Here is a 14615-nt window from a genome sequence, read left to right as displayed (position 1 = left end):
TGTTTCCTCCTCCAGCTCCTCCTGCTCCTTCTCTTCCTCTTCTTATCCTGGCACCCACCCCACCTGGGACTTCAGGGCATCCTGTCCACAGCACCCACTGATGCCCTGCACAGGTAGGCAGAGGAAGCCCTCCCTGCCAGGGTACAAGGCAACACTAACATTTGCTTCTTCCATTTTAGTTTCACACTCCCCCAGCCCCCACAGTCTTTCCCCAGAATGACCTCTCCATTCTCTCCACCTGTGACCATGTCACACACCTGTGAGGCCAGTGACGTGTGTGAAGGGTGTGCACATAGAAGGTCCTTGGTGAGTTTGGTGGTGTCAGACAAACACAGCCCATGAAGCCAGTCCTGGCCTCGGTCTGCTCATCTGTGCAGTGGGCATCGCAGAAACAAAACAGAAGATGTAGACTCCCCACCCCCCCTCACCCCAGGCAGCCTGCAAACACCCTGCCTTCCCCTGTTCTCTAGGGGGGCTTTGCTCTCTGCCCTCAGAGAGGGGAGCCAACACTCCTGCCTGCGGGAGGGAGGGGCAGGAGGGCCCAGCGGGGGTCTGCTCCTTCCTCCCTGCTGAAAGGGACGGGAACCCAGGTGGGAGGCAGCTGTCCTGACTGTCACAGGCCGCATCTGCCCCTGCCCTGCCCTCCCCTCCCGGAGGCCGGACAGAGATCTGGGAATGCCAGGAGCCAGGGTGGGTGCTGGAGCCGGCCCTGCTCAGGCTGTCCCCACTGGCCGCCTTGTCCTCCTGCCCTCTCCCGTCTCCCTGGTCCACTTCCCAGGCTGCCCTCGTCAGCGTCCTCCTTGGGGAGAGCCCCTGGCCTCCACCCCTGCTAAGGGGCGGCCCTCCCGACACCTGCTTTCCTAAATAGCTCCTGGGTCAGGGTCAGCCGCAGCTGCCAGCCCCTGGGCAGGGACTTAGAGCAGGGCTGAGAAATCTCCTGGATGTGAAGGAGCTTCTCAGCGGTGTTACCTTCAGGTGGCGTCTTGACCTCTCTGGGCCTTGTCCTTCCACCTGCAGAAAGACCAGACACCTCCTGGTTCACCGGAGCGTCACTCCAGGCGTGGACGGGGGTTGGGTGGAGGTGGCTGTCCTTCCAGGTGTCCTGTGCAAACCTGGGCCCAAGACTTTTTTCATGGTATTGCTTCTCTCAAAGAGGAGGATTTTCTGGAAAACCCACTGTCCTCTTTTGGTCAGAAAAAAACACTCCCTGCAGGCCTCCTCTGGGCTGGGCACTGCCCAAGCATGCCCGCTCCTTATTGGTACCGTGGGCAGACTGAACAGGCCCCAGTGCAGGAGGAGAAAAGAGACAAGAGTCAGTGATCTCCAGGGTCTCTGTGGGTTTGTGATTCACTTGGCCGTTGGGTGCTGGGTGGAATGGACAGTCATCAGCCAACAGAGCACCTGCGCTCGCGGGGCTGCGGTTCCAAAGCTGGAAGAGAATAAACTGAGATGAAGAAACGTCGGGTACAATGCACACCTTGAGGAAGGGTCAAGCGGGATGGAGGGAGGGGTGGGGGCGTTCCAGAAAGTCAGAGTCGCTTTCTCTGAGAAGGTAGCATCCGTGCAGAGACCCCAGAGGGACAGCGGGGGTCATGAGGACCACAGGGAATGGCATTTCAAGCAGCAGGAACAGACAGTACAGGTGCCCTGAGGCAAGAGGGCACCTGGCACGTTTGGGCAACTGCAAGAGCCCAGTTGGTTGTGAGTTGTTAGGGGGCCTCACTTGGTGGAGAGGGGAGGGTGGGAGCCAAGGAGAAGGGCGCACAGGGCACCCAGGGCCTGCAGACTCTGGCCGGGATTTAGGGATGGGGAGGGGAGTTCGGCTGTGCACCTTCCTAGGTGTGGGAGCAGGACACTCCCCTCACAGGGCTGCTGAGACTGCAGAAGCTCAGGGCACCCGACTCTCCATCACAGAGCCCTTGTGCTGGGTCAAACCACCCCAGGAACTTTCAAGGTGTTCTTTTTTTTTTTTTTTTTCTTTTTTTTTTTTTTTTGAGAGAGAGGAGAGAGAGAGAATTTTTTAATATTTTTTAGTTTTCGGCGGACACAACATCATCTTTGTTGGTATGTGGTGTTGAGGATCAAACCCAGGCTGCACGCATGCCAGGCGAGCACGCTACCGCTTGAGCCACATCCCCAGCCCCTAAAGTTGTTCTTATTTAATCCTCACCATGATGAGAAATGGAGGCCCAGAGAAGCTCAGTAACTTGTCAGTGGCCACAGAGCTGAAGGGGCAGAGCTCGGATTCCAACCTACTGCACAACACTCCAGGGAATCTGGGGCAGGCACTCTAAAGGGGGCTGGCCCTGCTCTCCCCAGGACCCTTCCCTTCTCTTCCACGCCCCCCCCCCAGCATCTGAACTGGCCTCCCTACCTGGCAATCATGCTGCAGGCGGCTCAGGTTTCTGAAGGCCCCGGGGGTCTGTTTAAACAAGTGTGTCTGAGCAGGAAAATCAAACAGACAGGGACCCTCCAGGGCCACTGCGGGACCACCCCAGGGACCATGCCTGAACCTGATAAGGCCAGATCTCTTTTCACTTAATTGGACTGTGGCCAGGAGCCCACCATTTGATCAGATAGGGGCTCTCCCTGGAGACGAAATGGGTCCCCTTCAGGTGGGGCTCTCCTGCAGCTCTGGCAGGTCAGGAGAAGCCAAAGGGGGCTGGGAGCACCCCAGAACAGGGAGGGCCCTGTGGGATCTGCCCCTTCCTCCCTGCTGGGGCAGTGGGAGGGAGCCACAGGACAACTCCCTCTCCCCTGCCTTCTCTGGAGGCCGGGCCTCCCCCAGCCTGCCTCCATGCCACACACACCAGGAATTGAGCAGCTGGGGGTGGCCAATCTTAATACTTTTTCTCCCCGAGTAGAGAGGATTGAATCAGATACAATTTGTGAAACCTCGGGCAGGCCTGACACTCAACTCCTTAAGCCAGTTCTTTCTCCCATTCCCTCCATCCCCCTGCCCTCCCAGGCCCTTGCTGGAATTGGGATGGGGCCCTCAGCGGCCCGGGCAGAGCCTGGGGGAAGCCGCGGAGCCTTCCTCCGCTGGGGGTGGCGCAGCCAGGATGGAAGACGTTTGGCCGGCGGAGCCTGGGGGTCCGCCTGACATCTCCAGGCTTAAATAACCCTGCGTCTTTGTTATTCGTCGGCAGCAAAGTGCTTCGTTACGCCTGATTGGTCTAATTGCTTTGAAATGGGATATATTATCTATAATTATAGAGCTCTAGGAGGAGCCGGCCGGCCTCCGCTTTCATCTTCCCCAAGTGCACCCTCATGTCGCGATCACATTAATTTGGGCCATTTGAAAGGGGGTTCTCTCTTCCGCGGATCCTGGCCCCCTCGCCCCCTCCAGAATTTAAAGGCACAAGGAAGGCCAGCCTGAGGGGGGGGGAGGCCAGTGGGGGGTGGGGAAAGGGGCCGAAGCCGTGCAGTCGAAACCCACCGTTAGTCCCACCGCAATAGTGGGGCCGGCTCAGCGGAGGAATTTTCGAGGAGAAAACAGTTTTTATGAGTAGTTTTATTTTGCCGTCATGTTGAGGAAAGGTACCCAAACTCTTCAAAGGCACAAGTTCCCCCGGGGTCGCCGCATCTGTGATCTGCTGAAGATTCCGTCGGCTCTCTGGGGGCTTTTCCTCTGAACAGCAGTGTAATCCTCCTGGAGTGAGCAACTCGCACAGAGTTTTTAAAACACGATTCCCAGCGCCTCACTCCCAGGCGACAGAGGCCAAAAGATGAGACGGTGAGGTCGGGAGGGCCCCTGGGCAGGTTAGAAGATCCTCTAAGGACGCTGTCTGTCGGCCGTCAACCCCCACCCCCACCCCGGGACAAAATACCTTTTCTTTCTCCCCCTCGGCCGCCCTCCTGGCGATTGGTGAATTCCCACCAAAATAAATCGTTCCGGGTAATCGGTTTTCATAGCACATTCATTCTATTAAAGAGGACTGTTTGGGGCTCGCTAATTGCCGGGGGATCCCACTGAGCTACACATTTTAAAAAATGCACGCGGGATTCCTGGGCCGAGGCCACAAAATGCAGTGGAAAGGGGGGAAGGGGGCATAAAAAAAAACCGACGGAGGCGACAACAACCTTGCAGAAGTGATGGGCCAGCCTGCAGGCTCTTCCAGTCCGTAGGACAATGCTTAGCGAGTGACAGCCCTAAGATGAAGGTCCTTCTAAAAGTTAATCTTTGCCCATGGGGTAACAATGTTTAGGAACAACATTATTCTGCCCCCGCCGTTGCACACCCCCGTAAGACAAGCGGTGGCGGTGGTGGGGCACAACCCGTTTAGCTGCTTAGAAAGTGGACGCAGGACAAACTGTCTTTAGATTCCGAATTCCAGAGGTGCTTTGTTGGGGGGGGGGTTAGGTTGCCAGAGGACGAGGGGCGACAGAGCGAGGGGGAGGGGAGGGGAGCGCGAGGATGCACACGGAGCGCCAGTCCCGAGCTTTATCTGCTGCAGGCCAGCCCTGCCCTTGCCAGGCATGAATTACAGCCGGGCTTTCTCGGCTGCAGCGGCCGCCCGAAGAAATGCCGGGGTAGAAGCGCCTCGGGTTAGTGCTGGCGGCGAGATAACAGGCACAGCCCCCCGGCCTGTCAGCTCGCTGAACCCACCAACCGGGAAATCAGTAAAGGCCCAGACAAAAAATTAACTCAAAGAATGCTCCCTCTCTCTGCTCCCAAACTCGAGCCTTTCCTCTGGCGGGAACCGACAACACGCCGATTTTCTTTCTTTTCTCTAACACCCTGCTCCGAGTCTGAGGGCGCGCGGGCATCTTTCCTCCGAAGTCCAGTGGCAGCTACGTGTAAGAGTCTTGCCTCGCCGTGGAGTGTGCCCCTTCCCTCCGCAGATGCGCTGCCCGGCCTCGCGACGCCTGCTCTGGGCTAACCCGCCGCTCCAGCGACAGCGGACACGAATGCACAGGGAACCTAAAAAGAAGATGCGCTGGGGTTCGGGGCTGGTCTCGGGACCCGAGCGGCCGGCTGCAGCGCCCCAGGCTGCGGGCACAGGCTCTTTGCTCCCTGGAGGCGGGGGCGCGACTTCAAGGGCCCCTGCGCCGGCTGCAGCCTTTGATCCGGCCGCCGCTGGCGCCTAAAAACAACATCCTCGTCTGCCTATTAGGCGCGCTGAAGGATCGTGACAGATTGTTTATCCCCACAATTAGCGATGCGGCCCTGCTCAGGCCGCTCGCCTCCCCCTGGGCCGGCCGCGGCCGGCCTCGCTGCTCTGGTCACCCGCGACCGGCGGGAGTTCCTCGGGATCCCGGTCGCTCTGAGCCCTGGGCCCTAAAGGAGTCCAAGTGGGTTCAGAGCCCCGGAAGCCGTCGGCACAGTTGCGTGTACTGTGTTCTTGCTGATGTGCATTATTCCGGGAAGAGTTTTTAAGTATATCATTCTTAAAGTGAACCGGGAGTCAAACATTTTGAGTTGGGGGTCCAGGCCCCGGACCTGAAAGATACTCTAATCGCTTTTAAAATGTTGCCCCCAAAGCATATGAGTCTCTGTTCCACTCTCTTTTTAACCCGAGTTCAGACTGAGATGCAGAGTGGGTTGTTGATCCCGCTACAGTTTACTTAGAGCTGCTAGGGACCGAAGTTCATCCCTGCTGCGCTGCATGCAAGGTGTTCGGTCCACATCTGAGCTCAGCTTCGACTTGCTCAGCTGTAAAATACTTCTACCCAAGTACATTCGGGCAAACCCAGGGGGCCCCCAGTCCACCGCGCGACCTAAAGGCCCCAGCCCAGTGCCTAAATCGCATCTTGGATCCTGAGAATCTCAGAAGGCAGCGTAAATTTCACACGGAGGGAAGTATTCCAGAACCCGCCCCAGGCCTTCACATATCTCAGGAGCCTGTGGGCAGACGTGAGGCCGAGGATCTCACTGGCGTCCGCAGCCCGACCCCTCCTGCCAGACCCCGGACGCCGTCGGGGTAATAAAGCTCCTGCTCTAGTAATTCATTTCCCTTAATCTGGACGCCCCTAATCTACAGCTTTTATTGCTCCCAGTTAAAAGGCGAGGGAATTCGCTGTCCCTCTGCGCTCGGATAATTACCCCTAAATGGCCACTGCAGCCCCTTGTGTTTCCTGGAGATTAGAACCCTGCAGTCATCAATGGCCGGTCCCGGTGAGCCGCCAATCACCTCCGCTAGCTCCCCGGGAGCCGCCCGCCTGGGCCCGGGGATAAGAGGCCATAAAAGAGGTGGTACAAAAACCCGCCGGACCTCGACCCCTGTTTGCCTAGATCTCACTTTTAAGAGCACATCCCAACTCATTTTTTTTAACAGCAAAAATAAAATCACGTTTCCTCCGAAATTGGCAAAACAAAAGTTCTCAAGCCCAGCACCAAGGACCCACCTCCAGGCACCGTCCTCTTTCTCCTGGCCCCCTCCCCATATTTGCCTCTCCCCTCAGAGATCAGCGACCCAGAGATAGGGACGTGTTATTGTTTCCACGGGCGCATTGTCTGAGGTCATGTTAAGGCCAGATCTGTGTTTTGTTGGCGTTTCTGCTGGGTTTATTTCAATAAATTTCTCTCAAAAGGATCCAGTGGCTCCTTCCCGCAGCGGTCGCTGGTGTAGACGTGACCCTGGGGAGAGATGCTCAGAGCAGGGAAATTACACGTCATGTACGAAAACCGATTCTAGATTACGAGTAATGGCGTGTATTCTTACAGCCACAGAACCGCCAGGAACCGGCTTCCTTTGGCAAACTTTAGCCCAGCTTTTAGGTAGAGTGGAAGGCCGGCTTTGGTCCTGAGGTGAAGTTTTGAAAGAACAACGCGACTGCGTTTTTAAAAAGAAGTCTCTTTCTTTCTTTTTTTTTTTTTTAAAAATGTCTTTCCACTTGGACAAATATCTGCGATTGTTTTTTTCAAATGAAAAAGGAATTTGTAAGGAATGAACTCAGATTGTAGAGGTATTAAAGGACGGGCAGATAGCGGAGAGGGACACAGGAGCGGCGACAGACTGAAGAGAACTCCGGAGAAGCGGGAGAGGGGAGAAAAAGGAGAGTAGAGAAAGGGGAGGAGGGGGCAGCGGCGATAAGGGAGGGCAGGAGAGACGGGGCTGAGAGAAGCCCCAGGAACACAGTAAGATAGGGACCCCGGGCACCCGGAGGGACGGATGCCACTAGGGCTTTGGGGCGGAGGAAAGTCTCCCTGGCACCCTCCCCTCCTTTGCCCTCCGGTCCCGGCGGAGCCCAGCCCTGCGCGCCCCCAGGCCGGCGCGCCTAGGGGCCTGTCCCCAGGAGCGCGGCCCAATGGGTCGCTGTGGGCCCGCCCCCTCGCGCGCTGATTGGCCGCCGCCGCGCTGGCCTCGCCTTATTAACAAGTTCTCTGGGGAACAGCGGCCGGACCCGGAGCCGGCTAGTGCGCCCGGGAACTCGGCCTGCGCGGCGGCGGCAGCGGGAAGCCAGGCCCAGCGCGCCAGAGCTGGCTCTCTGGGGGGGAGGCCAGAGGCGCGCGCGGGAGGGCCCGCCGGGCTAGGGCCCCGGGCGCTCCCAGAGGCCCGCTGCGCTCCCAGAGGCCCGCCGCGCTCCCAGCCCGCCCGAAGCCCATGCCTGGCGGCTGGCTTGTGCTACGGCAGGAGGGGGGGCCCGGCTCTGCATGGCCCCGGCTGCTGATATGACTTCTTTGCCACTCAGTGTCAAAGTGGAGGACTCTGCCTTCGGCAAGCCGGCGGGGGGAGGCGCGGGCCAGGCCCCCACAGCTGCCGCGGCCACGGCGGCCGCGATGGGCGCAGATGAGGAGGGGGCCAAGCCCAAAGTGTCCCCTTCGCTCCTACCCTTCAGCGTGGAGGCGCTCATGGCCGACCACAGGAAGCCTGGGGCCAAGGAGAGCGCACTGGCGGCCTCCGAGGGCGCGCAGGCGGCGGGCGGCTCCGTACAGCCGCTGGGCGCCCGGCCCGGGTCTCTAGGCGCTCCGGACGCGCCCTCCTCGCCGCGGCCGCTCGGCCATTTCACCGTGGGAGGACTCCTCAAGCTGCCAGAGGATGCTCTGGTCAAAGCCGAGAGCCCCGAGAAGCCCGAGAGGACCCAGTGGATGCAGAGCCCTCGCTTCTCCCCGCCCCCAGCCAGTGAGTAGCCAGAACTCAGGCGGCGAGGGAGGGCGCGGGAGGGTGTGGGACCGAGGGCGCCAGGCCGCGCGCCGGCGCCTGCTTGTCTCGGGCGTCTTCGTACCTGCAGCTGGGTACCTGGAGGCCGAGCTGCCCAGGCGTTGGCGGAGAGGCCGGGTTTTAGCCTCTTCCCACTCCCACCCAGTTAGACATCTGGCTATGGCCCAGCTCGCGGTCCGTTTTCAGGGCTCTATGCCTTGGCGCGGTGACGCTGTTCACTTGTAGGACGCTGGTACCCGGGCACCCGCTTTTCCTGCCACTGCCAGCGACCCCGGGAGTCCCTGCGGTCCCATCTGACCCGAAACTCTGACACTTGTCTTGACCCCAAGGGATGGGTCGGTGTGGCGCGGACATCCTGACCCTTGGGCGGAGTTTCACTTTCTCGTGGAGGAAGCCTGCTGCCCCTCTCATTGAAGGTACCTCCAGCGGAGAGGTTCCGAAGTTCTTATAAAACTCCGTCCTCCCCATCAATTTTGAAGCCAATACTTGGTGCTCTAGGCGGTTGGACGATTTAGGGGAAGGGGGCACTAAATTTCCCGGGCAGGGGGCGGGGCCCCAAGGCCGTTGGGGACGGAGCCCTCTCTAATCTTGCCTGGCGCTCGACAACGTCGCGGACTGGGCGATCCAAACCGACTCCAGCAGCTCGAGGCGCGTTCCCGGGTGGTTCCAAGGCCTCGCGGGCCCCTGGCTTTGCCCAGCGAACAGTCTCGGAGATATTTCAGGAGCACGGGAAATTCCCAAGTTTTCCTCGTTTCCTCCGATTATTTTGCGCGGCATAATAGCAGCACGAATTCAATGGCGTGATGCGGAGGAATGATTTTTATCTGGGGATTAAACGTCTTTGAAAAGGCAGCCCCTCCCTGGGCCTAGTGGCCAGAGAAGGTGGCCTAGTGCTGGGCTGTCGCTGCTGAAGAGACTTAGTTTCCCCCGGCGCCCGCCTCTCCCGCAGCCCAGCGGAAAGCAAGCCCCGGGCCAACTGCTTCCCGCAGAGGCCTCCAGCGGGGAAGAGGGGGGGGGATGTTAACCTAGGATTTCGTTTGACTCACATCCTAGTGGCTGGAGAACCCAAAGGATCGTTTTGTTTGGGGTGTTTTTATTTTTTAAAGCACGAAAACAATGGGTAATTGGGCAAAACCCGCATGGTAAAACGTCCTCAATTTTGATTCATTTTTCCGTGAGGAAATCCTGCTGTGGAGGAAAAGCATCCTTCCCACGACTTGAGAACTTGGCTTAGGGCCTTGGACCTGGGACCCCAAAGTCAAGGCGATTCCCATTTTCCTGGGAGTGATTGGTTGTGTGTTTTCTAAGGCGGTAGTGACTGCTGTAGCAGGGCCCGGTGCACACAGCAGCCCAGCGCCTGACCTGGGTCTGGCTGTGCCTCTCTGCTCATCCTCAAGGTGTATTTGAAAACCAAAAGGAGAGTTGGGCACCACTGGTCTTTGCAAACTGAGTCACAAGCTGTGTCCCCACCTACCTCTATCCTATAGTTTAAGTGTGGCCCAGGGCAAAGGCCCTACAGGTGGGAGGGAGAGGCCCAAGAGAAAACTGAGACAGTCTGGAGGAACCCGGTTGATATGAAGAGGCTTCTTCACTGCCCTAAGTGGCTCTTTACATACGTAGGTGGCCACAGTGTGACCTCTGTGATGGCCAGGATTCTCCACCTTTGGTTTGTGGAGTCCTGTCTGTGAAGCGCTGTAGGAATCTGCTGTTCCAGGGACAGTGGGATTTGGAGAAACGGGTTCTATGCCACACTTCGGCCTAGCCCGAAGCTGAGCACTTGGTAGACACATGAAACTCAATGTGACCTTGGGCTGCTTATGGGCCTCTTTCTGCACATGCCAGTGGTCTGTATTAGTACCTCCTTCCTTCTGTGCATGGCGTGGGAGGAGGCCCTGCTGCGAACTGTTTCCTAAGCTGCCTTTGAGCATAAAGGTGCCCAGCTCTGTTCTGGCCTTGAAGGTAGTAGGCATCGGCCTTGAGTGTGAGTTTCTTTCATCTAGAATCTTAGTTACTCATTATTTCATCTAGAATCTTAAGTTACTAATTTGCACAAAGTAGAGGAGAGCTTCCTTGCGTGGTTGCAGTGGGCATCTGAGGAAGCATTTTCAAGTACCTCCCCTAGGGCCCAGCACCAAGGCACGTGGCGAAAAGCAGTAGCTAACCTGGGTATTGACAATCACTACTACTTTATGGGCTGATCCTGCTCCAGCACCGCTCTCTTAACCCCCTGCCTGTTTTTCCCACGGCACCCTAGGGCGGCTGAGCCCACCGGCCTGCACCCTGCGAAAGCACAAGACCAACCGCAAGCCGCGGACGCCCTTCACCACCGCGCAGCTGCTGGCGCTCGAGCGCAAGTTCCGCCAGAAGCAGTACCTGTCCATCGCCGAGCGCGCCGAGTTCTCCAGCTCGCTCAGCCTCACCGAGACGCAGGTGAAGATCTGGTTCCAGAACCGCCGCGCCAAGGCCAAGAGACTGCAGGAAGCAGAGCTGGAGAAGCTGAAGATGGCGGCCAAACCCATGCTGCCGCCCGCCGCCTTCGGCCTCTCTTTCCCTCTGGGCGGTCCTGCCGCAGTGGCCGCCGCAGCGGGTGCCTCACTCTACAGTGCCTCTGGCCCCTTCCAGCGTGCGGCGCTGCCGGTGGCACCCGTGGGACTCTACACGGCTCACGTGGGCTACAGCATGTACCACCTGACATAGGTGGCCCCAGGGTGGCCCACCTGTGTACCAGCTGATTCCTCCAGCCCGGCTTCTTCAGCAGCAGGAGTCCGGCGGCCCGCGGGGTCCCCTGCTCTGCACCACCCGCCCCTTCCCTTTACTCCCCACGCTGCTCCCATTTCCCCTGGTTTCTCCCTGAGTTCACTCTCATTCATGTCTGATCCCCCCGGAAAAAGTGGCTGGAAGGGTCCTTCGTTCTCTTCCAGAATCTAGATCTTCACCCTGGAGTTACAGGTGGGGAAACTAAGGCTGGAGAGGCTGCGAGATGTGCCCAGTGTCCCCAGCAGACTGAGAAGCAGGGGCTGTGGCTCCTGCAGAGCTACTTCCTGCCCTGACCTCAGGCAGGAAAAGCTCAGAGAAATTAGTTTTGGAGGATTCTAGAAATGAGAACAGTTTGAAAGAGAGAAGAGCCTCCCGGGAGATGGACCCCAGTTCCTTCCATTGGAAACCTTAAGAGCTTCAGCAGCCAAACATTGCTTTGGGGGCAGGGCATACAGATGCGTTGCAAAGGTAGGTTGAAGGGACTTCTCTTACCAGTGCCAGAAAAATATTGTAAAATTAAAAAAGAAATCTGTTTCTATTTAACAGTACATTCTCGTGGCTCTCGAGCCTCCCTTTGGAAGGGAGTCTGTGTACTATGTAATATACTGTATATTTGAAATTTTATTATCATTTATATTATAGCTATATTTGTTAAATAAATTAATTTTAAGCTACAAGAAATCATCTGTTTGCTATTTTAGTCCTGTATTTTAATATTACTTCTTGTCTTTTCACACACAACAATTGCTTTTCAGTTTGATGATAGTTTTATACCAGCAACTTTCAAAGGCAACAACAGGATCTGCAGAGATGGCGGGGGTATCTCTGGAACACACAGGACAGATCTGCATTAGCAAAGTCAAGTGGAGAATTGAAGCAATTACCTAGGATAATTAGGCTCAATTTTCCAATTCACTTTAAGCTGAAATCGACACTTGCTCAGGCGACCCATAACCGACTCTTTCTTTTTTCCTCCCCTTTTAACCTGTCTGTGAAAACAAAGTGAATCACTCAAATGGTTTGATGACTGTAGACAGCTAATCCAGACAATTCCCACCCCCCACAAACCTGTTTTTCCCACAGGAGGGCGGGCGGGTGGGGGGGAATGGAAGCAATTGCTCTGCTTCTCTGAATGACTGACTGTGTAGATTGTGGAACCAATTGTGAGCTGCCAGAATGTGAGTGCCTTTGCACCCCTGTCACGACAACTCACAAACACAACACAACTGAGTCAAACTTCAAAGAAAACCCAAGGCCACTACACGTCTCACCTTGGTTACTGCTTTGTGGGGCTTGGCTTCCCAACAGTCACAAATTTGTTTTTTCTTCTCTGCAGTAAGTCAAGTTCAGGCTTCCAAAGGTGAATATTTATGCATAAGTGCCAAGTTTCGCCTTCTGGGAAGAATTCACGGCAAGGATGTTGAAGACAGAAAATGACCCTTTAATAAATAGTCTATTAAGTTCCCCACACTTAATAGTCTCTTTCCTGTTGGAGGCCACCTGATAAATTCTCACCAAATTTGCTCACCCCCTTTCCCCCAAACTACTTGGTGGTGGCCTCATGCCCCAAACTTCACGCAGGAAGCCTGGGACAACCTCTTCCTCAGCCACTAAGAGGGTCCTCCAGTAGGCCAAGGGTAACTAGGACCCCAGTACCTGGACTTAGAAAGGGGTCATCATTTCTTTTCTTTTTGGCACTGGGGATTAAATTCTGGGGCACTTGACCACTGAGCACATCCCCAGCCCTATTTTGTATTTTATTTAGAGACAGGGTCTCGCTGAGTTACTTAGCACCTTGCTTTTGCTGAGGCTGGCTTTGAACTCATGATTCTCCTGCCTCGGCCTCCCCAGCCACTGGGATTACAGGCATGTGCCACGGTGCCCAGCTAGGGGCCATCATTTCTACAGATAGAAGCTGAGTATAGTGGCGCATGCCTGTAGTAGAGAAAGAGTAAAAATGGAGTCTAGGGCACAATGTGCTTTTCTAGCCCCAGGGGCACAAGGTTGGCCTGGAATTCAGGAGTGCCCAGTGTTGCCCTTCAGCGTGTGTGGGCTCTACCCTGTCTCTGGACAAGTTCAGGGGTTCCCTGCCGTTGGACCCTTGTAGCTTGAGTCTTGTGCTGGGTCTGAGCTTGTGGCAGCAGCCTCTCTGAGGGGAGGAAGATGGCTCGCTGTGGAGCTCAGTTCCACCATAGCAGACAGTGGGGGAGACCCCGGGCCTTGGCGTTCAGCCTCAATCTTCCAGAAGCACTGCGGGACAGGGACCTGGGCCTCCCCATCCCCAAGAGTGTGGAGTTGCAACTACGAGGTCTTTTACTCGCACCCCACATGGCCCTTTAAGTCAGCATGGAAGTTGGGGGCCTGCTGTACCTGGCACCCACTAAAAGGTTTTCCCCTTTTTTACTTTTCTCTATGATTTAAGCAGTGCTGGGGGGATGGTGTGTAGTACTACCTGATCCCCAGAACAACTCTTCAGGGTTCCTTCCTAGGACTCCACTTGAGCTTCAAGTCAGACAAGCCCGTGGGGTCCGATGTGGTTGGTTACTGCCTTCCACTTAGTTTGACCGTGGCAAGATCATGCCATCTCTCTGTACATCCGTTTTCTCACCTGCCCAATGGCCTGGGACTCCTCCCATTCCCCACCCCCAGGATTTGGGGTGTCAAGGAGCCCCCCCAAGAAGGTTCCCAGGGAATACCCCGTGGGTCCGAGTTTTCTCAGCTCATGGTCTTCGCAGGCTCCTTCCGCTCATCCGGGATGGAGGAATGGGAGGGCTGGATCGGTTGTCTCCTTCGGCCCAGGCTCCGGGGTGTTCTGGCTCCCCAGAGTTGGCAATTTAGGGTCTAGGCAAATTTAGAGCAACATAATTGCCGTAATGAGCAACGGCTCGAGCTCTGCAGACGCGCCTCGGCTCCAGAGAGGCGGTAGCTGCAGGCGAGGCGGCGCGCCTTCCCGCTCCCTGCGCTGGGGCCGGTGGAAGGGGCCCGCTACCCGGGACCCCCGCCCGCGCGCTGTTCAGCCCTGGCTACAGGGTTTGGGTCGGGGTTTCCCTCCACTTCTGGGCCCCTTCGTTTCCCCATTTTTATTTCTTCTCGTCTAGCCCTTTCTTTGTTCTCCGTTTTCGTGTCCGAATTCCCTTCCCCGATAGGGTGTGCACACAGAAGGTGCTCAATAAATGTTTCCTGGATCGAAGGGGCTTTTGGTGTGGGATGAAGATCCCGAGCCGTGTTCAGCCGGGTGCAGCGGGAATTCGCGACAGTGCCCAGGGCGCTCCTCGCCTACGCGGGCCATCCAAACTCGGTCTGTTTATCAAGCGAGGGCAGGGTGGCCTGGGGCTTCCGGACCAGGTCCTTCGCGGATCAGTTTGGTGCTCTGGCAAGAAACTTCGGATCCACGGCGGCGAAGTCACCACCTACCACGCTGGGGGTCTGTGCTGGAGGAGGAGCCGGGAGCTTCCCCATCCTACTGTGTGCTAAGAGTTTGGGTGCACGGCGCCGGCCCCGCGACTTCCATCAAACCTGGGGGATTTTTTAAAATTAATCAACTTATTTATTACAATTAGGTATATATGTCAGCAGAATGCATTTTGATTCACTGTACACAATTGCGGCACAATTTTTCATTTCTCTGGCTGTGCACGATGTAGCGCCGCTCCATTTGTGCAGTCATACATGGACCTAAACCTAGAGATTTTTACAGCGTGAGGACCTCGGCCCAGGGATTGCGCGTTTTCTCAAGGTCACAGAATTGATGAC

At 56.6% G+C, this 14615-nt stretch overlaps 1 protein-coding gene across 1 annotated transcript; it reads left to right on the top strand.

The window, feature by feature from the left end:
• Nucleotides 1–7334: 7334 nt before the first annotated feature.
• On the top strand, nucleotides 7335–11543 carry Msx1 (msh homeobox 1). The gene is made up of 2 exons (XM_005319078.5): nucleotides 7335–8066; nucleotides 10360–11543. The coding sequence occupies exons 1-2, from the start codon at nucleotides 7598–7600 to the stop codon at nucleotides 10800–10802; spliced, it is 912 nt and encodes a 303-aa protein (XP_005319135.2). The 5' UTR covers nucleotides 7335–7597; the 3' UTR covers nucleotides 10803–11543.
• Nucleotides 11544–14615: the final 3072 nt, after the last annotated feature.

Source organism: Ictidomys tridecemlineatus, chromosome 9 (assembly GCF_052094955.1).
Source record: "Ictidomys tridecemlineatus isolate mIctTri1 chromosome 9, mIctTri1.hap1, whole genome shotgun sequence".
NCBI classification, from domain to species: domain Eukaryota; kingdom Metazoa; phylum Chordata; class Mammalia; order Rodentia; family Sciuridae; genus Ictidomys; species Ictidomys tridecemlineatus.
Note: the sequence above shows the minus strand (reverse complement) of the source record. Positions and strands in the feature narration are given on the sequence as shown.